The 27487-nt window shown below is 39.4% G+C and overlaps 1 protein-coding gene across 7 annotated transcripts in view; it reads right to left on the bottom strand.

The window, feature by feature from the left end:
• Lrch (Leucine-rich-repeats and calponin homology domain protein) overlaps nucleotides 1-27487 on the bottom strand; it is a 384944-nt gene that overhangs the window by 74177 nt on the left and 283280 nt on the right. For all 7 annotated transcript variants that reach the window (XM_053794995.2, XM_053794998.2, XM_053794997.2 and 4 more), the window contains one exon: nucleotides 1146-1338. In XM_053794995.2, coding sequence (XP_053650970.2) covers nucleotides 1146-1338 — 193 coding nt within the window. The remainder of the gene's footprint in view (nucleotides 1-1145; nucleotides 1339-27487) is intronic.

Below are 27487 nucleotides of genomic sequence, written 5' to 3'. Positions count from 1 at the left end.
CCCAGGCCCCTCTCACATTTCTTTTGCTTTCCACTTTTAATTTTTATTCTCACAAAAAATAGAAGATGTAATAACAAAAAAAGGCACAATACCGTGACTGGAACGATACACAGTGTGACTTTGGAATTGGTCCAAGTCGGACCTAAATGTCGTCGTAAGCTTCTCTCTTTTATGTGCGGGTTATTTGTGAATAGAAGATTTACTGTTAAGCAGACTACTGCATTAATTTAGGAATGGTATAAATAATATCAGCACTTGTGAAAGAATATTAGACTCGCCAGTTGATGCGTATTGGACGCATGGCATGATTTGCTTACTTTTGAACTTTGGCAAAAATCGAACATTTCTGCTATTTTGAGCTAAATTTCAAGGTACTTTTCATTGTGAAACCAATTAAAATTGTCTCAATTTCTGTAATATATCTTCCATTCTATAAAATGAGACCAGGAAAACTAGAATACAACCATAAATACCATACAAAAATACAGTGCACAGTCGCTGTTTTAAACCAAAAACACAAAGTTTCTTTTTCTCATTATGCACTGTGTCCTGCAGGATTTTTTTATACTGTACACACTGACCACATAGACCCATTCTTTCATATGTAGGCCTGCCAGCTTTCTTTTGCTAGATTTGAAGGTGCTAGAATTTAGGCGTACTAGTACGTCGGAAACCCTGAAAGGGTTAAAGGTTATAAGGTTGGGATAAAAGCAGTTTCATATGCAAAGACCTTGGACATCCAACAAGCATGTGTATGTTAGATAGGAGTGAAGGCAAGTGTTTTTACGATTTGATGTGCTGTCGGAGTGTGAGCAAGGTAACATTTGTGAAGGGATTCAAGGATGCCAGTCAGTCCTGGAGGTGGGAAGTACAGTGTCTTCACCCTAAATTAGGGGTGGGGATAATGCAGTTTGGAGGAGCACCTGAGTTGTAGTGTCGGCACACCTCTGGCAAGACAGTGATGGAGGGAGTGATGATGAAAGTGTTTCTTCTTTATAGGGTCACCCTACCTTGATGGGAGAAGAGCAGTCTGTTAAAAAAATATATATATATATATACCCTAGAAAACTGATGTGATCTGTAGTCCTGCAGTTGCCCTCTCATAACATTTCAAAAACTCTAAGATAATTACAATAGTTACGTACACCATTGCATGGTTTTGCAGCTCCCACTGGCTTTGGCCGAGGCTGTGATGCAACATCTGTTCGATGGGACAAATTTTCTACTGATCTATGTGTCCCGTTTTCAGATGAAGGAGTGCTTCCATCTCCTGCTTGCCGCCTATAGATATTATTGTTTTCCATCGCCCGTTTTTGTAATTTAGCTTCGACATACTCTCTGTGGAGGTAAGCATTACATGTTAATAAATATATATGGCCAATGTAATAATATGCTCAAATGAAATATTTTTAATTACTATGATAAATAACTATGGTAAACCAAACATCAAGATAAAGAAGTCTGTAAAAGCCTATTAAGACTTACTAAAGACAACACTGTTGAACAATATATATAAAAATCATCTATGAATTGCTCTATCAATCATTTACTGAATAATTACATCAGAACAAAGCTGTATTAATATATTTACTAGCATAATTGTGGTAGTCTGATATTTAGCCATTTGAAAGCACAGTTTGATCTAGGTAAGGATAGGTTAGGAAAGGGTTATTACTAATTGCCCATTAACCATCTGCATAGGCAGTTAAAGAACCAAGAACTCATGGAGAGGAGGAGGAACAGGAATTGGAGGAGGGAAGGAGGAGTAGGAGGAGGATACAGTAAGTGGGTCCAACATTTCATTCACATAACTGGAAATAGATTGCTTGCTGATGTACTGCACATGTTCACTACAGTATGAAGTCCCTTGTTTACAACTCTTACTATCTAATGTTCCCAAATTTGCATATAGTACTATAAGCAATACTCTAACAACACTGTGACAATACCACTACAACCAGTGACTTCAAAAGATTAAATCTGCTAAATTTACAGGGAGTACAAATAGTAAGAACTGCTTCCTCTTCACTACGTAAGTCCCAAGTTCCCACTCTACCCTACTTTCATGAAATATCCATATAAATGGACTATGATGGCATCTTTAAACTTTTTAGAATTAAGATTTTGATAAGATGATTTTTTCTGTATATACATTTGTAAGAATCATATTATGAAATGGTCAGTTAGTGAAATGTGGGAAGGCAGAGATAGGTCATGCTTTCAAGGCTCCCAGAAGGATTGAGGCATCAGATAAACAGATTGATATGGGTATAAAGATGGAGAGAAAAACAGATGATGAACAATTAGATAAATATAAAGCCAAAAGCCTACCTACAGAACGCTGGCAAAATTATTATAAAATTATTTATTATTGCCAATAAGCTATGATTAAAAACGAGGTAGTAAGTCACTAGAAGCAACAACTCAGGGAAGTACTACCATCCTGCCAAATGAATGTGAAACAGAAACTTGTAATTGTCTTACACAATGGTAGGATTGCTGGTGTCTTTTCTTTGTTTCATTAACACGTTAAGTACATCTTGCTGCTTCTACTTACACTTAGTTCATACTACACTTGCATGTACATGTGTGAACATGCCCCTCTGAGTTTTCTTCTGTTTTTTAATGACTCTTATTCCTATATTATTTCTTTCTTTTCCATGGGAAAGTGGAGAAGAATCCTTCCTTCGTAAGCCATGCGTGCCACGAAAGGCAACTAAAATGTCAGGAGCAAGGGGCTAGTAACCCCTTCTGTATTAATTACTAAATTTAAAAAGAACATTTATGACTTAATGTACTGTTGGAATGTGAGCAAGGTAACATTTATGAAGGAATTCGGGGAAAATAATTAGCCGGACTTGAGTCCAGGTGGTGGGAAGTACAGTGCCTGCACTAAGGATGGGGAGGGGGGATGGGGTTGGATATGGCAATTTGGAGGGACATCTGAGCTGCAATGCCGGTGTGCCTCTATCAAGACAATAATGATACGAATGATGATGAAAGTGTTTCTTCTTTTTTGGGTCACCCTACCTGGATGGAAGATGTCCACTGTGTTAAAAAAAACTTATGTATTTTAACTGGTTGAAATTAAAAAGACACAAGTGGATCCTTTAAGGGGGCAAAGTGAAGAAGTGTAACTAAACAAACTGAATGTAACATCTTATTTAAAAATGGTCTACTGTATCTCATACAAGAATGCTATACAACACCTCATGTAAAAATGACACATAATGCCTCATGTAAGAATGATATACAAGACCTCATATAAGAATGATATACAATGCCTCATGTAAGAATGATATACAACACCTCATGTAAGACTGATATACAACACCTCATGTAAGAATGATATACAACACCTCATGTAAGACTGATATACAACACCTCATGTAAGAATGATATAAAACACATCATGTAAGAATGATATACAACACCTCATGTAAGAATGATACACAACACCTCATGTAAGAATGATACACAACACCTCATGTAAGAATGATACACAACACCTCATGTAAGAATGATATACAACACCTCATGTAAGAATGATATACAACACCTCATGTAAGAATGATATACAACACCTCATGTAAGAATGATATACAACACCTCATGTAAGAATGATATACAACACCTCATATAAGAAAGATATACAACACCTTATGTAAGAATGATACACAACACTTCATGTAAGAATGATACACAACACTTCATGTAAGAATGATATACAATACCTCACGTAAGAATGAAATACAATGCCTCATGTAAGAATGATATACAATGCCTTATGAAAGAATGATATACAATGCATCATGAAAGAATGATATACAATGCCTCATGCAAGAATGATATACAATGCCTCATGTAAGAATGATACACAACACCTCATGTAAGAATGATACACAACACCTCATGTAAGAATGATATACAATGCCTCAAGTAAGAATGATATACAATGCCTCATGCAAGAATGATATACAACACCTGATCAAGAATAATATATTAAAACTTTTTCTTTCAACACGCTGACTCTCTCCTGCCAAGGCAGGGTGACCCGAAAAAGAAACACTTTCACCATCATTCACACTATCTCAACTTATAAACATTATAATTGATGGAATAAAATACACAAAACCAAATTTAAATGCTGCCTTCCACACTAACGATATACCATATCTGAAAAACAAATAAAGAACTATCCAAGAATGAGTCGAGAACTACCCAAGACTGTCTAGAACAGCAGGTTGCAAGTGATGTAAGACCTCACAACTGATACAATGACACTAAACCAAACCTAAATAATGTAATAACCCAAATGATGAAAGACATTCCATTTAAAAATGAAAAGACATCACATTTAATAAAAAGAATAACTGTTAGTTATCCTGAAATCTAGTAAATCACCCTCCCATTATCTGGTGCTCTTGTTCGCCTGACACCATCTTGTCTGCCTGACACCATCTTGTCTGCCTGACACCATCTTGTCTGCCTGACACCATCTTGTCTGCCTGACACCATCTTGTCTGCCTGACACCATCTTGTCTGCCTGACACCATCTTTAAACACACACCACAAAATATTTTCAATCAATTTTTCTGCATTATTCATTCACCAAACAAACTTGTACTTCAGGTATGCTTATTTTATGCATGACAGATTGGTGATTGCTTCCTGTTTATGTGATGATTCTTGGGTATGTGATTGCTTCCTGGTTAAGTGATGATTCTTGGGTATGCGATGCCTTCCTGGTTATGTGATGGCTTCCTGGGTATGTGATGTCTTCCTCAGTATGTGATGGCTTCCTGGTTATGTGATGGCTTCCTGGTTATGTGATGGCTTCCTGGTTATGTGATGGCTTCTTGGGTATGTGATGGTTTCTTGGTTATATGATGGATGCCTTCGTATGTGATGCTTCCTGGTTATGTGATTTCCTGGTTATGTAATGCTTCCTGGGTATGTGAAGGCTTCCTGGATATGTGATGGCTTACTGGGTATGTGAAGGCTTACTGGGTATGTGATGGCTACCAGGGTATGTGATGGCTTCCTGGGTATGTAATTGCTCCTTGGGTATGTGAAGACTTCATGGGTATGTGATGGCTTCCTGGGTATGTGATGACTTCCTAGGTACGTGATGGTTTCTTGAATATTTTATGGCTTCCTGGATAAGTGATGGTTTCCCGAGAATGTGAAGGCTTCCTGGGTATGTGAAGGCTTCCTGGGTATGTGAAGGCTTCTTGGTTATGTGAAGGCTTCATGAATATGTGACAACTTCCTGTGTATGTGATGGCTTCCTGAATATTTGATGGTTTCCTAGGTATGTGATGGCTTCCCGGGTATGTGATGGCTTCCTGGATGTGACAGCTTCCAGGGTATGTGATAGCTTCCTGGGTATGTGATGTCTTACTGAGTATGTGATGGTTTCCTGAGTATGTGAAGGCTTCCTGGGTATGTGAAGGCTTCCTGGGTATGTGAAGGCTTCTTGGTTATGTGAAGGCTTCCTGAATATGTGACAACTTCCTGTGTATATGATGGCTTCCTGGGTATGTGAAGGCTTCCAAGGTATGTGATGGCTTCCCAGGTATGTGATGGCTTCCTGAATGTGACAGCTTCCAGGGTATGTGATGGCTTCCTGAGCATGTGATGTCTTACTGAGTATGTGATGGCTTACTGAGTATGTGATGGTTTCCCAAGTATGTGAAGGCTTCCTGGGTATGTGAAGACTTCCTGGGTATGTGAAGGCTTCTTGGTTATGTGAAGGCTTCCTGAATATGTGACAACTTCCTGTGTATGTGATGGATTCCTGGGTATGTGAAGGCTTCCTGGGTATGTGATGGCTTCCTGGGTATGTGATGGCTTCCTGGGTATGTGATGGCTTCCTAGGTATGTGATGGCTTCCTAGGTATGTGATGACTACCTAGGTATGTGATGACTTCCTAGGTATATGAGGGCTTCCTAGGTATGTGATGGCTTCCAAGGTATGTGATGGCTTCCAAGGTATGTGATGGCTTCCTGGGTATGTGATGGCTTCCTGGATGTGACAGCTTCCAGGGTATGTGATGCTTCCTGGGTATGTGAGGGCTTCCTGGGTATGTGATAGCTTCTTGAATATTTGATGGCTTCTGGCTTCCTGGGTATGTGATGGCTTCATGGGTATGTGAAAACTTCCTGAGTATGTGAAGGCTTCTTGGTTATGTGAAAGCTTCCTGGGCATGTGATGGCTTCCTGGGTATATGATGGCTTCCTGGGTATATGATGGCTTCCTGGGTATGTGATGGCTTCCTGGGTATGTGATGGCTCCCTGGTTATTTGAAGGCTTTCTGGGTATGTGAAGGCTTTCAGGGTATGTGAAAGTTTCCTGGGTATGTGATGGTTTCCTAGGGATGTGATGGCTTCCTAGGATGCAATGGCTTCCTGAATATTTGATGGCTTCCTGGGTATGTGAAGACTTCCTGGGTACGTGATGGCTTCCTGGGTACGTGATGGCTTCCTGGGTATGTGAAGGCATCCTGGGTATGGGTATGTGATGGCTTCCTGGGTATGTGAAGGCTTCTTTATGTGAAGGCTTCCTGGGTATGTGATGGCTTCCTGGGTATGTGATGGCTTCATGGTTATTTGAAGGCTTCCTGGGTATGTGATGGCTTCCTGGGTATATGATGGCTTCTTGAGTATTTGATGACTTCTTGGGTATGTGAAGGCTTCCTAGGTATGTGATGGCTTCCAAGGTATGTGATGGCTTCCTGGGCATGTGATGGCTTCCCAGGCATGTGATGGCTTCCCAGGCATGTGAAGGCTTCCTTGGTATGTGAAGGCTTCCAGGGTATATGGTGACTTCCTAGGTATGTGATGACTTCCTGTGTATATGAAGGCTTAATAATGATGATTTTCCTTGAAACTGAATTAAATTGATTTTTGCTCAGCATTTTACCAAGTGCATTTATCTGTCTTCTGTTCTGGGAGTTTTCCTACTCCCACAGCCCAGCTCTGGGCCAGTCCTCCCTGTTGACTGCCTGATTAACCAGGCTTTTGCTATTTGCAGTCCACTGGCCTACATATTCATCACAACAGAGATAGCAGTTTAGTTTCCTCCAGAAGGCTACTACATTTGTTCCAGCAATGTTTCTGATATCTACTGATAGTAGATGAAAGGTCTAAACCCAAAAATATTAATCCAGTATTTTCATATTGTGCCCAGGGCTCTTCCCATGCTTGATATTATGTGCCTTAACCCTTCCAGGGTCCATCCCATAGATCTATGGCTTTACGTTCAGGGTCCAAACCTTGGATCTATGCCATGAGCACAGCTCACTCTGATTAACTGTGAGTGGTAAATCTGGGCCTAGATATGAGAATACATCTATGTGGTATGCGTGCACCACATAAAACAAATCCAGCAACACACTGTGTATAATGAGAGAAAAAAACGAGACCGTGATTTTCGATTAAAACAGCGACTTTGCAGTGTTTTTTCATATGTTTTTTATACTTGTATTTGCAATTTATTGATCTCATTTGATAGAATGAAAGACATATTACAGAAATAGAGATGATTTTGATTGGTTTTAGCACTGTAAATGGCTTGAAACTGAGCTAAAAGAAGCGGAAATGTTAAATTTTTGCCGATGTTCAAGAGTAAACAAACGACCTCACACGTCTAATACACGCCAGCTGGTGGGTCTAATATACATTCACAAATGTGGTGATGATATTTATTCAATTATTACAATATTGCATAACAGTAAATCTTCTATTTTTTGGTGTGAATAAAAATTCATTGTGAATAAAAAATCAAAATGGAATTCATTTGTAAAGCCTCAAAATGTAACTAATGAACAGAGGAAATGTTAGTTTAGTGCCAGGAATACCTACATTGTTTATTCTGGACCCTATTTTGAAACTGGAATATTTTGAACTTTGTGTTAAATTGGCCAAATTACCAATTTCCAATCAAGTTATTTTGTAGTTGAAGCATTTGACTTCGCAATTTCATGTGCTCACTCGATAGAATAGAAGTAATACTAGTGAAATAGCTAAGAATTTGGTCAACTGGAATAATGTAACTGGCCTAAAATGGGAGTCAAAGTCGGTAAAATCGCCAATTCGTAAATATCGCTGACACATCAAAATTCGCGAGAGCATAATTTCGTCAATTTTCCCATCAAATTTCGTACTTTTTGTTTTATTACCTTCAGAAAAAGATTCTCTACCATTTCATAAGAAAAAATAATAAATTTTTTTTTGAAAATTCTTGGACACCGGTGCACCCTTTGAAATTTTTTCTCTGGACCCTGAAAGGGTTAAACAGAAGAGCACATCATTAGATCAATGGTATAATGCTGACAAGTTGATGAATAAGACTCATGTGTAACACCTAGATATCTTTACTTAGAGATGTTTTGCCCATGCAAGGAGGCTTTATTAATCTAATGCAAGGTTGGAGGCAGTGGAGATGTCCTGTCTAAGGGCAATGTGTGGTGTAAATATTATGCAGAAAATTCAGAGTGTGGAAATTAGGAGAAGGTGTGGAGTTAATAAAATTATTAACCAGAGTGCTGAAGAGGGGTTGTTGAGGTGGTTTGGTCATTTAGAGAGAATGGATCAAAGTAGAATGACATGGAGAGTGTATAAATCTGTAGGGGACGGAAGGTGGGGTACGGGTTGTCCTCAAAAAGGTTGGAGGAAGGGGTAAAGGAGGTTTTGTGGGCGAGGGGTTTGGACTTTCAGCAAGCATGCGTGAGCATGTTAGATAGGAGTGAATGGAGACGAATGGTTTTTGGGACCTGACGAGCTGTTGGAGTGTGAGCAGGGCGATATTTAGTGAAGGGATTCAGGGAAACCGGTTATTTTTATATTTCTGGACTTGAATACTGGAAATGGGAAGTACAATGCCTGCACTTTAAAGGAGGGGTTTGGTACATTGGCAGTTTGGAGGGATATGTTATACATCTTTTTTTTTTTTCTTTTTTTTTTTAACAAGTTGGCCGTCTCCCACCGAGGCAGGGTGAGCCAAAACAGAAAGAAAATCCCCAAAAAGAAAACGCTTTCATCATCATTCAACACTTTCACCTCACTCACACATAATCACTGTTTTTGCAGAGGTGCTCAGAATACAACAGTTTAGAACATATATATATATCTTTATATATGCTTCTAAACTGTTGTATCTGGGCACCTCTGCAAAGACAGTGATTATGTATGAGTGAGGTGAAAGTGTTGAATGATGATTAAAGTATTTTCTTTTTGGGGATTTTCTTTCTTTTTGGGTCACCCTGCTTCAGTGGGAGATGGCCGACTTGTTAACCCTTTGACTGTCGCGGTCGTATATATACGTCATGGGAGATACCGTGTTTGACGTATCTATACGCATAAATTCTAGCGTCTTCAAATCAAGCGGGAGAGGGCTGGTAGGCCTACATGAGAGAGAATGGGTCTCAGTGGTCGGTGTGCACCCTGTGAAAAAAATCTGGGACTCAGCGGTGCACTGTGGGAACGCCATCTTGGTAGTCCATTTTCACCATGCCTTGCGGTAAGAAGTTCCTCACTCCTCGGCGAATTGGAGGTCTTTTGTTCCCAAGTGATAGCTCAAACAGTGATGATAGTGTCAGTGAAAGTGAATTCCCGGGTTTTGAAGCGGGTGTGACCGAAAAAATTACCCAGGATAACATAATTAGTGATGAAAATCCAGATGACCCACAACCTTCCACCTCTGGTGCTGGGCCGGCTCGTTCATGTTCACCTGTACCAGGACGAAAGAGGAAACTATTTGCCCGTGTACAAGACTCAGATGTGAGCAGTGCAAGTGATAGTGATAGTGATTTCAAGGTTATTGAAAGCAGTTCTAATTGTGACAGCGAGGATGAATATTCCCCAGTGAAGCGGCAGTATATACGACGTCGCATGCGGTCTGGTAGTGTGCCATATGCTCTTCCAAGAGGAAGGAGTACATCTCGGAGCACATCCCGTGGCCCTACACCACGTCCTGATAGTGAAGATGACGATATTGTTACGATGGGTATAAATGATGTGAGTGAGGCAGCAGGCGGTGGTGGTGATAGTGACGGTGCCATGAGTCATGTGACACCAGCAGCAGGCCACGCTACTACCAGCGCTGCTGACACTGCACAACTACAACCAGTCTCACCCGACCCCACACTCCCACAACCACAACCTGCACAACCACAACCACATTACAATATCCAGAACGCACCAGCTGACCGCATCTGGGATTGGCAGCAAGATGACGAGTTTGTTCCCAATCCCCATGACTTTGATGGAGGACAAAGTGGAATACGGCCATCATGTACACTTGGGAACAATCCCACTGAACTGGAATGCTTTCAGTTGTTTTTCAATGAACCCCTGATGGACATTATCATCAGGGAAAGCAATACATACTATGAGTACACCATGGCAAACACTATTCTGTCACCAAGATCACGCCTACACCAGTGGAAGGACACAACTGTGGCAGAGATGTATCTGTTCTTTGCCACAATAATGCTTATGCCACATGTGTATAAGCATAGTGTCAACACATACTGGGCGACAGACTGCCTGGTTTCAACCCCTGCTTTCAGTGACATTATACCAGTGAATAGCTTTGTGTTACTGTTACGTATGTTACACTTTTCAGACAAAACCAGGCCTGACAGAAGCAACAGGTTATATAAGATCAGACGTGTGTTTATGTACCTGAAACAAAAGTGCTGTATGTATTTTTATCCCTTCAGGAAGCTTGTTATTGACGAGTCTTTGATTTTGTTCAAAGGAAGACTCTCATTCAAGCAGTATATACCAAGCAAGAGGAAACGCTTTGGTATAAAGTTATTTGTTCTGTGTGATTGCAAAACTGGTCTGGTTTTGGATATAATTGTGTACACTGGCGGTAAAACAATGGAAATACCAGAAAGTTACTGGGTATCTCTGGTGATGTGGTTAGAACAATGATGGAGCCATATCTTGGTAAGGGGCATATTTTATATACTGACAACTGGTACACAAGCCCTATACTCAGTGATTTCTTGCGAGTGAACATGACAGATGTGTGTGGCACAGTGCGTAGAAATCGTAAACATATGCCTAGGTTCGATGCTGGCAGTCGTAGAGGTGAAGTGCAGGTGTTTGCTGCCAATGACATCATGGCATTTCGGTGGCATGACAAACGTGATGTCACACTGCTGACATCAGTTCACTGACACAAAATGGTAGACACAGGCAAGCAGAATAGAGAGACCAATGAACCCATTGTAAAACCTGCAGCTGTGATGGATTACAACCTCAATATCCACTTAGTGGACAAATGTGACATGCAGATTGGGTTTGCTAACTGTGTTTGCAAGAGTTATAAGTGGTACATAAAACTGTTTTTCCATCTTGACATTTCCATGCTGAATGCTTATAATATGTATAAGTTGAAGACCAAGAAGAAACCCAAATATGGTGAATTTTGTTTGTCAGTCATCAGACAAATAATATTCAAGTACCAAGAAACAACACCTGCAATAGACCAGCGCCCACGAAATTATCAACACATGTCCTCTCGTCTGAGGCCTGGTGATCACTACCCCATACCACTGCCTGCTACTACTGCCAAGAAAAACGCTCAGAAGAGGTGTTTTGTCTGTGGACATACCACAAAACGCCCACAAAAACGCAGAGACACTCGTTTTGTGTGTGAGGAGTGTAAGACACCATTGTGCTTATACCCATGTTTCAAAGAATTCCACAAGCTGCAGCACTTCTAGAAAAGTGTCCAGTGATTGTACATATGTATATATATTATAAAACAATCGTAATAAACATTTGTTTACATTGTTTGTGTAAACAAGTTTTAGCAACATTATAATGATACGAGTGTTTTTGCTATAATTGTGTTACATTCAACGAGTGTATATTTGAACATTGCACAATAATTTGGTCTCACAGGCCACAAAAGTTATGTGAAAAAATAAAATAGTGAAAAAAACAAGAAACCATCGAATACAAGTAAATCGAAGTTTACCGGGTGAGCGGCAGTCGCCGCTGTTGCCGCTCGCAGATCAATTTCAGCAAACTTCAGGACTCTATATCTCGGTAAGTACTGATGGGAAATATTTTTTTGGGGGGGACTAAAACAATCAGAAAAATAATCTTATTTTCATAAGAAAAAATAATTTTTTTTTTTCGAATATTTTGCGACACCAGGAGACACTTCAGGATTGTGCCTTTCGACAGTCAAAGGGCTAAAAAAAAAAAAAGGAAATAGGACAGAGACTTTCATATTAAGACTATGAGATACAGTAGTTAAGACACAGTCACCTGTGAGTGGAGCCCACGAGTGAAAATAGGTCATGCCCATAAAGTGGGCCAAAGACTAAGCCATGAAGTTGTAGTAGATAATCTCTGTACTAAGACTCAATGGCTTGCAGGTGAAACTTCACTCAACAATAATACTTAAGTTATTGCACAGGAATCTTATCATCAATATTTTTTTTTTTTTATTATTATCACACTGGCCGATTCCCACCAAGGCAGGGTGGCCCGAAAAAGAAAAACTTTCACCATCATTCACTCCATCACTGTCTTGCCAGAAGGGTGCTTTACACTACAGTTTTTAAACTGCAACATTAACACCCCTCTTTCAGAGTGCAGGCACTGTACTTCCCATCTCCAGGACTCAAGTCCGGCCTGCCGGTTTCCCTGAACCCCTTCATAAATGTTACTTTGCTCACACTCCAACAGCACGTCAAGTATTAAAAACCATTTGTCTCCATTCACTCCTATCAAACACGCTCACGCATGCCTGCTGGAAGTCCAAGCCCCTCGCACACAAAACCTCCTTTACCCCCTCTCTCCAACCTTTCCTAGGCCGACCACTACCCCGCCTTCCTTCCACTACAGACTGATACACTCTTGAAGTCATTCTGTTTCGCTCCATTCTCTCTACATGTCCGAACCACCTCAACAACCCTTCCTCAGCCCTCTGGACAACAGTTTTGGTAATCCCGCACCTCCTCCTAACTTCCAAACTACGAATTCTCTGCATTATATTCACACCACACATTGCTCTCAGACATGACATCTCCACTGCCTCCAGCCTTCTCCTCGCTGCAACATTCATCACCCATGCTTCACACCCATATAAGAGCGTTGGTAAAACTATACTCTCATACATTCCCCTCTTTGCCTCCAAGGACAAAGTTCTTTGTCTCCACAGACTCCTAAGTGCACCACTCACTCTTTTCCCCTCATCAATTCTATGATTCACCTCATCTTTCATAGACCCATCCGCTGACACGTCCACTCCCAAATATCTGAATACATTCACCTCCTCCATACTCTCTCCCTCCAATCTGATATCCAATCTTTCATCACCTAATCTTTTTGTTATCCTCATAACCTTACTCTTTCCTGTATTCACCTTCAATTTTCTTCTTTTGCACACCCTACCAAATTCATCCACCAATCTCTGCAACTTCTCTTCAGAATCTCCCAAGAGCACAGTGTCATCAGCAAAGAGCAGCTGTGACAACTCCCATTTTGTGTGTGATTCTTTATCTTTTAACTCCACGCCTCTTGCCAAGACCCTCGCATTTACTTCTCTTACAACCCCATCTATAAATATATTAAACAACCACGGTGACATCACACATCCTTGTCTAAGGCCTACTTTTACTGGGAAAAAATTTCCCTCTTTCCTACATACTCTAACTTGAGCCTCACTATCCTCGTAAAAACTCTTCACTGCTTTCAGTAACCTACCTCCTACACCATACACTTGCAACATCTGCCACATTGCCCCCCTATCCACCCTGTCATACGCCTTTTCCAAATCCATAAATGCCACAAAGACTTCTTTAGCCTTATCTAAATACTGTTCACTTATATGTTTCACTGTAAACACCTGGTCCACACACCCCCTACCTTTCCTAAAGCCTCCTTGTTCATCTGCTATCCTATTCTCCGTCTTACTCTTAATTCTTTCAATAATAACTCTACCATACACTTTACCAGGTATACTCAGCAGACTTATCCCCCTATAATTTTTGCACTCTCTTTTATCCCCTTTGCCTTTATACAAAGGAACTATGCATGCTCTCTGCCAATCCCTAGGTACCTTACCCTCTTCCATACATTTATTAAATAATTGCACCAACCACTCCAAAACTATATCCCCACCTGCTTTTAACATTTCTATCTTTATCCCATCAATCCCGGCTGCCTTACCCCCTTTCATTTTACCTACTGCCTCACGAACTTCCCCCACACTCACAACTGGCTCTTCCTCACTCCTACAAGATGTTATTCCTCCTTGCCCTATACACGAAATCACAGCTTCCCTATCTTCATCAACATTTAACAATTCCTCAAAATATTCCCTCCATCTTCCCAATACCTCTAACTCTCCATTTAATAACTCTCCTCTCCTATTTTTAACTGACAAATCCATTTGTTCTCTAGGCTTTCTTAACTTGTTAATCTCACTCCAAAACTTTTTCTTATTTTCAACAAAATTTGTTGATAACATCTCACCCACTCTCTCATTTGCTCTCTTTTTACATTGCTTCACCACTCTCTTAACCTCTCTCTTTTTCTCCATATACTCTTCACTCCTTGCATCACTTCTACTTTGTAAAAACTTCTCATATGCTAACTTTTTCTCCCTTACTACTCTCTTTACATCATCATTCCACCAATAGCTCCTCTTCCCTCCCGCACCCACTTTCCTGTAACCACAAACTTCTGCTGAACACTCTAACACTACATTTTTAAACCTACCCCATACCTCTTCGACCCCATTGCCTATGCTCTCATTAGCCCATCTATCCTCCAATAGCTGTTTATATCTTACCCTAACTGCCTCCTCTTTTAGTTTATAAACCTTCACCTCTCTCTTCCCTGATGTTTCTATTCTACTTGTATCCCATCTACCTTTTACTCTCAGTGTAGCTACAACTAGAAAGTGATCTGATATATCTGTGGCCCCTCTATAAACATGTACATCCTGAAGCCTACTCAACAGTCTTTTATCTACCAATACATAATCCAACAAACTACTGTCATTTCGCCCTACATCATATCTTGTATACTTATTTATCCTCTTTTTCTTAAAATATGTATTACCTATAACTAAACCCCTTTCTATACAAAGTTCAATCAAAGGGCTCCCATTATCATTTACACCTGGCACCCCAAACTTACCTACCACACCCTCTCTAAAAGTTTCTCCTACTTTAGCATTCAGGTCCCCTACCACAATTACTCTCTCACTTGGTTCAAAGGCTCCTATACATTCACTTAACATCTCCCAAAATCTCTCTCTCTCCTCTACATTCCTCTCTTCTCCAGGTGCATACACGCTTATTATGACCCACTTCTCGCATCCAACCTTTACTTTAATCCACATAATTCTTGAATTTACACATTCATATTCTCTTTTCTCCTTCCATAACTGATCATTTAATATTACTGCTACCCCATCCTTTGCTCTAACTCTCTCAGATACTCCAGATTTAATCCCATTTATTTCCCCCCACTGAAACTCCCCTACCCCCTTCAGCTTTGTTTCGCTTAGGGCCAGGACATCCAACTTCTTTTCATTCACAACATCAGCAATCATCTGTTTCTTGTCATCCGCACTACATCCACGCACATTTAAGCATCCCAGTTTTATAAAGTTTTTCTTCTTCTCTTTTTTAGTAAATGTCTACAGGAGAAGGGGTTACTAGCCCATTGCTCCCGGCATTTTAGTCGCCTCATACGACACGCATGGCTTACGGAGGAAAGATTCTTTTCCACTTCCCCATGGACAATAGAAGAAATAAAGAAGAACAAGAGCTATTTAGAAAAAGGAGAAAAACCTAGATGTATGTATATATATATGCATGTGTGTGTCTGTGAAGTGTGACCAAAGTGTAAGTAGGAGTAGCAAGATATCCCTGTTATCATCAATATATCAGCATTATAAATCTAATTTAATGATGCCAGTAGGCTAATCTTAAAGCACCTAGACACATCCATGAAAGAGATGGTTTTTCCAATAGAAAGCCCTGCCTATACTTATCTGACTATCACTATGATTTCATTGTTGTATGTCAAACCTGACCAACACTTCTATGGCCATCAAATTAAATTACATCTCCATTAACAAGCCCAATCTACACTTATGTGACCACTATTACTACTACAGCATTACTACAAAGGACCCCAATGGAGATAAGTCACTGACTTTTTTGGGTTATCCTAGGTTCTCTACACATATGCTGCTATGTATGATAATCTATGTAACTGTATGCTGCTATGTATGATAATCTATGTAACTGTATGCTGCTCTGTATGATGATCTATATGACTGTATTTGTGTATACCTGAATAAACTTACTACTGCTGTTGCTACTGCTACTACTACTACCAATACTCCTTTACACCACTACCTCCACAGTTCCTAAATAAGTTTCCTTTTTCGTCAGCATTTTATACCTTTGATCTAGTCAGGAATGGTTGTAAAAAAAAAAAAAAATTAGGATCTACCTGGCAACTTACATTACACAAAGGTGCCAGTTTATGTTCAAATGCATTACTGAATATCCTAGAACAATGAAAGTAATAAATTTTCTATCTGACAGTACAGTGTTCTGTGTCAGAAACAGGTCACTAAAAAAAAAAAAATATGTTTCAGTAAAAATCATCAATCTGGCATTTTAAAATGCCAGATGATTCTGGATAATGAATAATTCATTGTATATAATGGTAGTGTGCATTACTCTTCCTCCCATATTATAAATTCTGACCGAAATACAAATGTTTCTGAAAATTTGCTGATCAGTTACATAGTATGAGAAGAATTCTTATAGAAAAACAAGTCACAATACTGCAGCTGGAACAACTCAACGTTACTCCACAATTTGAAGATCAAACTTAAGACATTTTACTCAAAATCATAATCTAAAGTTTCCTCTACAAATTGCTGAATAACAGTGAAGAGAACTTGTATTGCTACGTATAACAAAGCTGAAAGAGCATACCAGTCTTGCATATAAACATTCAGCGTGGAATATAAGCTAATTTGGCTGATAGCTATGATTAAGCAGATGTAATTTTGCAATGATATAAAAATTTTGCTCCAGGTACATATCACACATGACCTGTCATTATTTACCTTTAGAAAAGACAAGTTGTGACTTGGTAGACGAGTCTAACATCATGTGTAAACATTACATCAAGAAATATGCTAAGTGTAAATTCCTGCCTCATTCTACTCTTAGAAATACCTGCCAACAAGTCACTTATCACTTAAATGTTCCTCTTGTATTTTTCTTATTTGTTGCCAAACAAAATTTCCTTTTTTTTTTTTTTTTTTTGTACAAAATACATGCTGCTGGTGAGGGGAGGAGGAAGGTAATGCTTCCATGTTTGATCCAAATGAACACACTATACACAAAAAAATAGCTGTCTCTGCAATTATTTAAAAAAAAAAAAAAAAAGTTATGAAATGATAGAGAATCTTTTCCCGATTGTGATGATACCAAAAGAATGAAAGATGATGGAAAACTGACGGAATTACGCTCTCACGAAGTTAGCAACCTCGGCGACATTTACGAATCAGTGATTTCGCCCACTTTGAGCCCTATTTTCGGCTAATTCCATTGTTCCAGTCGACCAAACTCATAGCTATTGCTTTAGAATTCCATTTTTTTCTATCGATTGAGTACAAGAAACTGCCCATTTACCAATTCAACTACCCAATAACGTGGTCAGAAATTTGCAATTTGGCCAATTTCACGAAAATTAAAAAAATATGTCAATTTCAAAATAGGGTTCAGAATGAACGCTGCAGACATTCCTGGCTCTAAAATAACATTTTCTTTGTTCATCAGTCATGTCTTCAGGTCCCTCTGATATTACTCTTGCTTTCTATTTTGAATTTTTATTCAAACAAAAAATAGAAGATTTACTGTTATGCAGACTACTGCAATATTGTAATAATTGTATAAATACTATCAACCCATTCATGACTGCATATTAGAATGAATACTTGGACATTCATTGGAAAATGACATCATTTGTTTACTTTTGAACATTGGCAAAAATCAAACATTTCCCCTACTTTGGGCTCCATTTCAAGGTTCTTTTCATAGTAAAACCAATCAAAATCACCTCTATTTCTATAATATGTTTTCCATTCTATCAAATGAGACCAAGAAAACGAGAATACAACGATAAATCCTAAACGAAAATAGACCACAAGGTCGGCATTTTAATTAAAAAAAAAAAAACGGTCGGAGTTTTTTTTTCTCATTATACACTGCGTGCTGCAGGATTTTTTTTATGTGGTGCACACTGACCACACAGACCCATTCTCTTCTTCTTCTGTTGGGGTTTCAGGGCCACTGACAGCATACACCGTATCGAGCCCTCCCAAATTCGTCCACCAATCTTTGAACTTTGTCTTCAGAATCCTCTAAGAGACCCTACCCTATACTCATCATTGTCTATTAATCATAGCATCCAAGAGGATTGCTAGAGATACTGGAACCAAGAAAATATGACACTGCTCAAGAAAATATGTACACGTTAGAGAGGCTCTGAATGAACATATAACGAGAATATGACAAATAATGTGAACATTGGTACAATTAGAATGACTGAAGAAGTTTCGTGAGACTGTGTGATGAGTTACTGATAATAAACTGATCAAAAGGATGAGTGAGAGGTGTGTGCAGCTCAAGAAATATGACTAAGTTGCTTTGGACCTAAACTGAGGGTAAGCCATGCTATCATTATCAGGGAGCTGCACTTAGTGCTATCATTATTAGGAAAATGCACTTACTGCCACCATTATCAAGGAGGCACAACAATATAATGGAATGCAAAAGGATGGAATGCTTACAGAAGTGCAAATTTAGCTCTAAGTGGCAAGAGATCTGGCTGCCAATATGTGAGACAGTTGTACAGTACTATAATGTAATATCTATATCAGATGTTTTATTCAGTACTAAGACATGATCTTATTTTTGTATACAGTCAATCACTGAAATTTTGACAGCATCAGGACCTGAAGGCTCAATTTTCAAAAAAACAATTTAGAGTAAAAAAAACTATGGGACATTAAAACATTAAAATTAAAATGAATGTTAGCATTAAACTAGCTTTACATTGAACTGGCCAGCTTAAAATGTGCACGGCTTGTCTTAACTGTTTATAATGTACAGTACTGTTATGGACAGTAATAGCAATTGCTTTGGCCACTTGTGCTTAACATTTACTGACCTTGTAAACACATACAACACTGCATTTTGATGGATACTATAGGAGACAGTCTCTAAATACCTAACAATTCATTATACTAATTGAAAATGGGTTTATTTTCACTAATAAGAAATAGTAAGATACATTATTTTATCTCAATAGTTGTATTCTATCAAAGCAGGGTAATCCAAAAATGATAGTACAAAGGATAATTATTAGTCATACACGTCTGTAACTGTATGACTGCATTCAATGTACAATTATTTTCTAAACTGCCTTTTGAAACTCGTTCTTAACCCTTTCAGTGGCCATCATGTAGAACTACATCATTCAGGCCAGGATCCCAGACGCAGTTTTACATCATAAGCTCAGCTCGCTCAGATAAGCTGTAAGCAGAAAATTTTGATCTAGGCATAAGAGAAATAGGTCTGGGCAGTGTGTGCACAGTATATGAGAAAATCCTGCCTTATGCAAAGCATGATGGAAAAAGCAAAACTGACTGAATTATTTTTTTTTTTTTTATTATCACACTGGCCGATTCCCACCAAGGAAGGGTGGCCCGAAAAAGAAAAACTTTCACCATCATTCACTCCATCACTGTCTTCCCAGAAGGGTGCTTTACACTAAAGTTTTTAAACTGCAACATTAACACCCCTCCTTCAGAGTGCAGGCACTGTACTTCCCATCTCCAGGACTCAAGTCCGGCCTGCCGGTTTCCCTGAATCCCTTCATAAATGTTACTTTGCTCACACTCCAACAGCACGTCAAGTATTAAAAACCATTTGTCTCCATTCACTCCTATCAAACACGCTCACGCATGCCTGCTGGAAGTCCAAGCCCCTCGCACACAAAACCTCCTTTACCCCCTCCCTCCAACCTTTCCTAGGCCGACCCCTACCCCGCCTTCCTTCCACTACAGACTGATACACTCTTGAAGTCATTCTGTTTCGCTCCATTCTCTCTACATGTCCGAACCACCTCAACAACCCTTCCTCAGCCCTGTGGACAACAGTTTTGGTAATCCCGCACCTCCTCCTAACTTCCAAACTACGAATTCTCTGCATTATATTCACACCACACATTGCTCTCAGACATGACATCTCCACTGCCTCCAGCCTTCTCCTCGCTGCAACATTCATCACCCATGCTTCACACCCATATAAGAGCGTTGGTAAAACTATACTCTCATACATTCCCCTCTTTGCCTCCAAGGACAAAGTTCTTTGTCTCCACAGACTCCTAAGTGCACCACTCACTCTTTTTCCCTCATCAATTCTATGATTCACCTCATCTTTCATAGACCCATCTGGTGACACGTCCACTCCCAAATATCTGAATACGTTCACCTCCTCCATACTCTCTCCCTCCAATCTGATATTCAATCTTTCATCACCTAATCTTTTTGTTATCCTCATAACCTTACTCTTTCCTGTATTCACCTTTAATTTTCTTCTTTTGCACACCCTACCAAATTCATCCACCAATCTCTGCAACTTCTCTTCAGAATCTCCCAAGAGCACAGTGTCATCAGCAAAGAGCAGCTGTGACAACTCCCACTTTGTGTGTGATTCTTTATCTTTTAACTCCACGCCTCTTGCCAAGACCCTCGCATTTACTTCTCTTACAACCCCATCTATAAATATATTAAACAACCACGGTGACATCACACATCCTTGTCTAAGGCCTACTTTTACTGGGAAAAAATTTCCCTCTTTCCTACATACTCTAACTTGAGCCTCACTATCCTCGTAAAACTCTTCACCGCTTTCAGTAACCTACCTCCTACACCATACACTTGCAACATCTGCCACATTGCCCCCCTATCCACCCTGTCATATGCCTTTTCCAAATCCATAAATGCCACAAAGACCTCTTTACCCTTATCTAAATACTGTTCACTTTTATGTTTCACTGTAAACACCTGGTCCACACACCCCCTACCTTCCCTAAAGCCTCCTTGTTCATCTGCTATCCTATTTTCCGTCTTACTCTTAATTCTTTCAATTATAACTCTACCATACACTTTACCAGGTATACTCAACAGACTTTTTTTTTTTTTTTTTTTTTTTTTCAACAAGTCGGTCGTCTCCCACCGAGGCAGGGTGACCCAAAAAAAAAGAAAGAAAATCCCCAAAAAGAAAATACTTTCATCATCATTCAACACTTTCACCACACTCACACATTATCACTGCTTTTGCAGAGGTGCTCAGAATACAACAGTTTAGAAGCATATACGTATAGAGATACACAACATATCCCTCCAAACTGCCAATATCCCAAACCCCTCCTTTAAAGTGCAGGCATTGTACTTCCCATTTCCAGGACTCAAGTCCGACTATATGAAAATAACCGGTTTCCCTGAATCCCTTCACTAAATATTACCCTGCTCACACTCCAACAGATCGTCAGGTCCCAAGTATCATTCGTCTCCATTCACTCCTATCTAACACGCTCATGCACGCTTGCTGGAAGTCCAAGCCCCTCACCCACAAAACCTCCTTTACCCCCTCTTTCCAACCCTTTCGAGGACGACCCCTACCCCTCTTTCCTTCCCCTATAGATTTATATGCTTTCCATGTCATTCTACTTTGATCCATTCTCTCTAAATGACCAAACCACCTCAACAACCCCTCTTCTGCCCTCTGACTAATGCTTTTATTAACTCCACACCTTCTCCTAATTTCCACGCTCCGAATTTTCTGCATAATATTTACACCACACATTGCCCTTAGACAGGACATCTCCACTGCCTCCAACCGTCTCCTCGCTGCTGCATTTACCACCCAAGCTTCACATCCATATAAGTGTGTTGGTACTACTATACTTTCATACATTCCCTTCTTTGCCTCCATAGATAACGTTTTTTGACTCCACATATACCTCAACGCACCACTCACCTTTTTTCCCTCATCAATTCTATGATTAACCTCATCCTTCATAAATCCATCCGCCGACACGTCAACTCCCAAGTATCTGAAAACATTCACTTCTTCCATACTCCTCCTCCCCAATTTGATATCCAATTTTTCTTTATCTAAATCATTTGATACCCTCATCACCTTACTCTTTTCTATGTTCACTTTCAACTTTCTACCTTTACACACATTCTCAAACTCATCCACTAACCTTTGCAATTTTTCTTTAGAATCTCCCATAAGCACAGTATCATCAGCAAAAAGTAACTGTGTCAATTCCCATTTTGAATTTGATTCCCCATAATTTAATCCCACCCCTCTCCCGAACACCCTAGCATTTACTTCTTTTACAACCCCATCTATAAATATATTAAACAACCATGGTGAAATTACACATCCCTGTCTAAGACCTACTTTTACCGGGAAGTATTCTCCCTCTCTTCTACACACCCTAACCTGAGCCTCACTATCCTCATAAAAGCTCTTTACAGCATTTAGTAACTTACCACCTATTCCATATACTTGCAACATCTGCCACATTGCTCCTCTATCCACTCTATCATATGCCTTTTCTAAATCCATAAATGCATTAAAAACTTCCCTACCTTTATCTAAATACTGTTCACATATATGCTTCAATGTAAACACTTGATCTACACATCCCCTACCCACTCTGAAGCCTCCTTCCTCGTCCGCAATTCTACATTCTGTCTTACCTCTAATTCTTTCAATTATAACCCTACCGTATACTTTTCCTGGTATACTCAGTAAACTTATTCCTCTATAATTTTTACAATCTCTTTTGTCCCCTTTCCCTTTATATAAAGGGACTATACATGCTCTCCGCCAATCCCTAGGTACCTTCCCCTCTTTCATACATTTATTAAACAAAAGTACCAACCACTCCAACAATATATCCCCCCCTGCTTTTAACATTTCTGTCATGATCCCATCAGTTCCAGCTGCTTTACCCCCTTTCATTCTACGTAATGCCTCACGTACCTCCACCACACTTACATTCTGCTCTTCTTCACTCCTAAAAGATGGTATACCTCCCTGGCCAGTGCATGAAATTACCGCCTCCCTTTCTTCCTTAACATTTAAAAGTTCCTCAAAATATTCTCTCCATCTACCTAATACCTCCCTCTCCCCATCTACTAACTCCCCTACTCTGTTTTTAACTGACAAATCCATACTTTCCCTAGGCTTTCTTAACTTGTTTAACTCACTCCAAAATTTTTTCTTATTTTCATTAAAATTTCTTGACAGTGCCTCTCCCACTCTTTCATCTGCTCTCCTTTTGCACTCTCTCACCACTCTCTTCACCTTTCTTTTACTCTACATATACTCTGCTCTTCTTATAACACTTCTGCTTTGTAAAAACCTCTCGTAAGCTACCTTTTTCTCTTTTATCACACCCTTTACTTCATCATTCCACCAATCACTCCTCTTTCCTCCTGCCCCCACCCTCCTATAACCACAAACTTCTGCCCCACATTCTAATACTGCAGTTTTAAAACTATTCCAACCCTCTTAAACCCCCCCACTACTCATCTTTGCACTAGCCCACCTTTCTGCCAATAGTCGCTTATATCTCGCCCGAACTTCCTCCTCCCTTAGTTTATACACTTTCACCTCCCTCTTACTTGTTGTTGCCACCTTCCTCTTTTCCCATCTACCTCTTACTCTAACTGTAGCTACAACTAAATAATGATCCAATATATCAGTTGCCCCTCTATAAACATGTACATCCTGGAGCCTACCCATCAACCTTTTATCCACCAATACATAATCTAACAAACTACTTTCATTACGTGCTACATCATACCTTGTATATTTATTTATCCTCTTTTTCATAAAATATGTATTACTTATTACCAAATTGCTTTCTACACATAGCTCAATTAAAGGCTCCCTATTTACATTTACCCCTGGCACCCCAAATTTACCTACTACTCCCTCCATAACATTTTTACCCACTTTAGCATTGAAATCCCCAACCACCATTACTCTCACACTTGATTCAAAACTCCCCACGCATTCACTCAACATTTCCCAGAATCTCTCTCTCTCCTCTACACTTCTCTCTTCTCCAGGTGCATACACGCTTACTATAACCCACTTTTCACATCCAATCTTTATTTTACTCCACATAATCCTTGAATTTATACATTTGTAGTCCTTCTTTTCCTGCCATAGCTTATCCTTCAACATTATTGCTACTCCTTCTTTAGCTCTAACTCTATTTGAAACCCCTGACCTAATCCCATTTATTCCTCTCCATTGAAACTCTCCCACCCCCTTCAGCTTTGTTTCACTTAAAGCCAGGACATCCAGTTTCTTCTCATTCATAACATCCACAATCATCTCTTTCTTATCATTTGCACAACATCCACGCACATTCAGACTTCCCACTTTGACAATTTTCTTCTTCTTATTCTTTTTAGTAATCTTTACAGGAAAAGGGGTTACTAGCCCATTGTTCCCGGCATTTTAGTTGACTTTTACAACACGCATGGCTTACGGAGGAAAGATTCTTATTCCACTTCCCCATGGATATAAAAGGAAAAGTAATAAAACCAAGAACTATTAAGATAAAATCAAAGAAAACTTAGATGAGTGTGTATAAATAAACGTGTACATGTATGTGTAGTGTGACCTAATGTAAGTAGAAGTAGCAAGACGTACCTGTAATCTTGCAGACTTATCCCCCTATAATTTTTGCACTCTCTTTTATCCCCTTTGCCTTTATACAAAGGAACTATGCATGCTCTCTGCCAATCCCTAGGTACCTTACCCTCTTCCATACATTTATTAAATAATTGCACCAACCACTCCAAAACTATATCCCCACCTGCTTTTAACATTTCTATCTTTATCCCATCAATCCCGGCTGCCTTACTCCCTTTCATTTTACCTACCGCCTCACGAACTTCCCCCACACTCACAACTGGCTCTTCCTCACTCCTACAAGATGTTATTCCTCCTTGCCCTATACACGAAATCACAGCTTCCCTATCTTCATCAACATTTAACAATTCCTCAAAATATTCCCTCCATCTTCCCAATACCTCTAACTCTCCATTTAATAACTCTCCTCTCCTTTTTTAACTGACAAATCCATTTGTTCTCTAGGCTTTCTTAACTTGTTAATCTCACTCCAAAACTTTTTCTTATTTTCAACAAAATTTGTTGATAACATCTCACCCACTCTCTCATTTGCTCTCTTTTTACATTGCTTCACCACTCTCTTAACCTCTCTCTTTTTCTCCATATACTCTTCCCTCCTTGCATCACTTCTACTTTGTAAAAACTTCTCATATGCTAACTTTTTCTCCCTTACTACTCTCTTTACATCATCATTCCACCAATCGCTCCTCTTCCCTCCTGCACCCACTTTCCTGTAACCACAAACTTCTGCTGAACACTCCAACACTACATTTTTAAACCTACCCCATACCTCTTCGACCCCATTGCCTATGCTCTCATTAGCCCATCTATCCTCCAATAGCTGTTTATATCTTACCCTAACTGCCTCCTCTTTTAGTTTATAAACCTTCACCTCTCTCTTCCCTGATGCTTCTATTCTCCTTGTATCCCATCTACCTTTTACTCTCAGTGTAGCTACAACTAGAAAGTGATCTGATATATCTGTGGCCCCTCTATAAACATGTACATCCTGAAGTCTACTCAACAGTCTTTTATCTACCAATACATAATCCAACAAACTACTGTCATTTCGCCCTACATCATATCTTGTATACTTATTTATCCTCTTTTTCTTAAAATATGTATTACCTATAACTAAACCCCTTTCTATACAAAGTTCAATCAAAGGGCTCCCATTATCATTTACACCTGGCACCCCAAACTTACCTACCACACCCTCTCTAAAAGTTTCTCCTACTTTAGCATTCAGGTCCCCTACCACAATTACTCTCTCACTTGGTTCAAAGGCTCCTATACATTCACTTAACATCTCCCAAAATCTCTCTCTCTCCTCTGCATTCCTCTCTTCTCCAGGTGCATACACGCTTATTATGACCCACTTCTCGCATCCAACCTTTACTTTAATCCACATAATTCTTGAATTTACACATTCATATTCTCTTTTCTCCTTCCATAACTGATCATTTAACATTACTGCTACCTCTTCCTTTGCTCTAACTCTCTCAGATACTCCAGATTTAATCCCATTTATTTCCCCCCACTGAAACTCTCCTACCCCCTTCAGCTTTGTTTCGCTTAGGGCCAGGACATCCAACTTCTTTTCATTCATAACATCAGCAATCATCTGTTTCTTGTCATCCGCACTACATCCACGCACATTTAAGCATCCCAGTTTTATAAAGTTTTTCTTCTTCTCTTTTTTAGTAAATGTCTACAGGAGAAGGGGTTACCAGCCCATTGCTCCCGGCATTTTAGTCGCCTCATACGACACGCATGGCTTACGGAGGAAAGATTCTTTTCCACTTCCCCATGGACAATAGAAGAAATAAAGAAGAACAAGAGCTATTTAGAAAAAGGAGAAAAACCTAGATGTATGTATATATATATGCATGTGCATGTCTGTGAAGTGTGACCAAAGTGTAAGTATGAGTAGCAAGATATCCCTGTTATCTAGCGTGTTTATGAGACAGAAAAAGAAACCAGCAATCCTACCATCATGCAAAACAGTTACAGGTTTTTGTTTCACAGTCATCTGGCAGGATGGTAGTACTTCCCTGGGTGGTTGCTGTCTACCAACCTACTACCTACTGAATATGGTTTAAAATAGCAACTTTGAGGTGTTTTCTTGGATGGCTTTTATGGTTTTGAGTGTTTCTTGGTATTAATTGACAGAATGGAAGACATAATACCGAAACAAAGATAATTTTAGTAGGTTTCAAAACAGGAAGTAGCTTGAAATTGAGCTTAGTGGAAATATTTGATTTTTTCCAAATTTCCTGAGGATGGGTAAGACCTCCCCTACACCCCCAGTCTGTTTTATGAATTTTTAATAAGTCTGATTATTGGAACACTATAAACTATGACCAATCATTCCTGGTTATATTTAATTATCCGAGATACAGAGTAAATTTTCAATATTTGTGTAATTATGAATTCAACAAGGAAAGCAAGTGTAATATAGAAGAGCCCTGAGGACATAATTAATGAAAGCAAGTGTAATATAGAAGAGCCCTGAGGACATAATTAATAAAAGCAAGTGTAATATAGAAGAGCCCTGAGGACATAATTAATGAAAGCAAGTGTAATATAGAAGAGCCCTGAGGACATAATTAATGAAAGCAAGTGTAATATAGAAGAGCCCTGAGGACATAATTAATGAACAGAGGAAATGTTTTAGT

Source organism: Cherax quadricarinatus, chromosome 72 (genome assembly GCF_038502225.1).
Source record: "Cherax quadricarinatus isolate ZL_2023a chromosome 72, ASM3850222v1, whole genome shotgun sequence".
NCBI lineage: Eukaryota > Metazoa > Arthropoda > Malacostraca > Decapoda > Parastacidae > Cherax > Cherax quadricarinatus.
The sequence above is the reverse complement of the archived record's forward strand: the minus strand, read 5'-3'. Positions and strand labels throughout refer to the sequence as shown.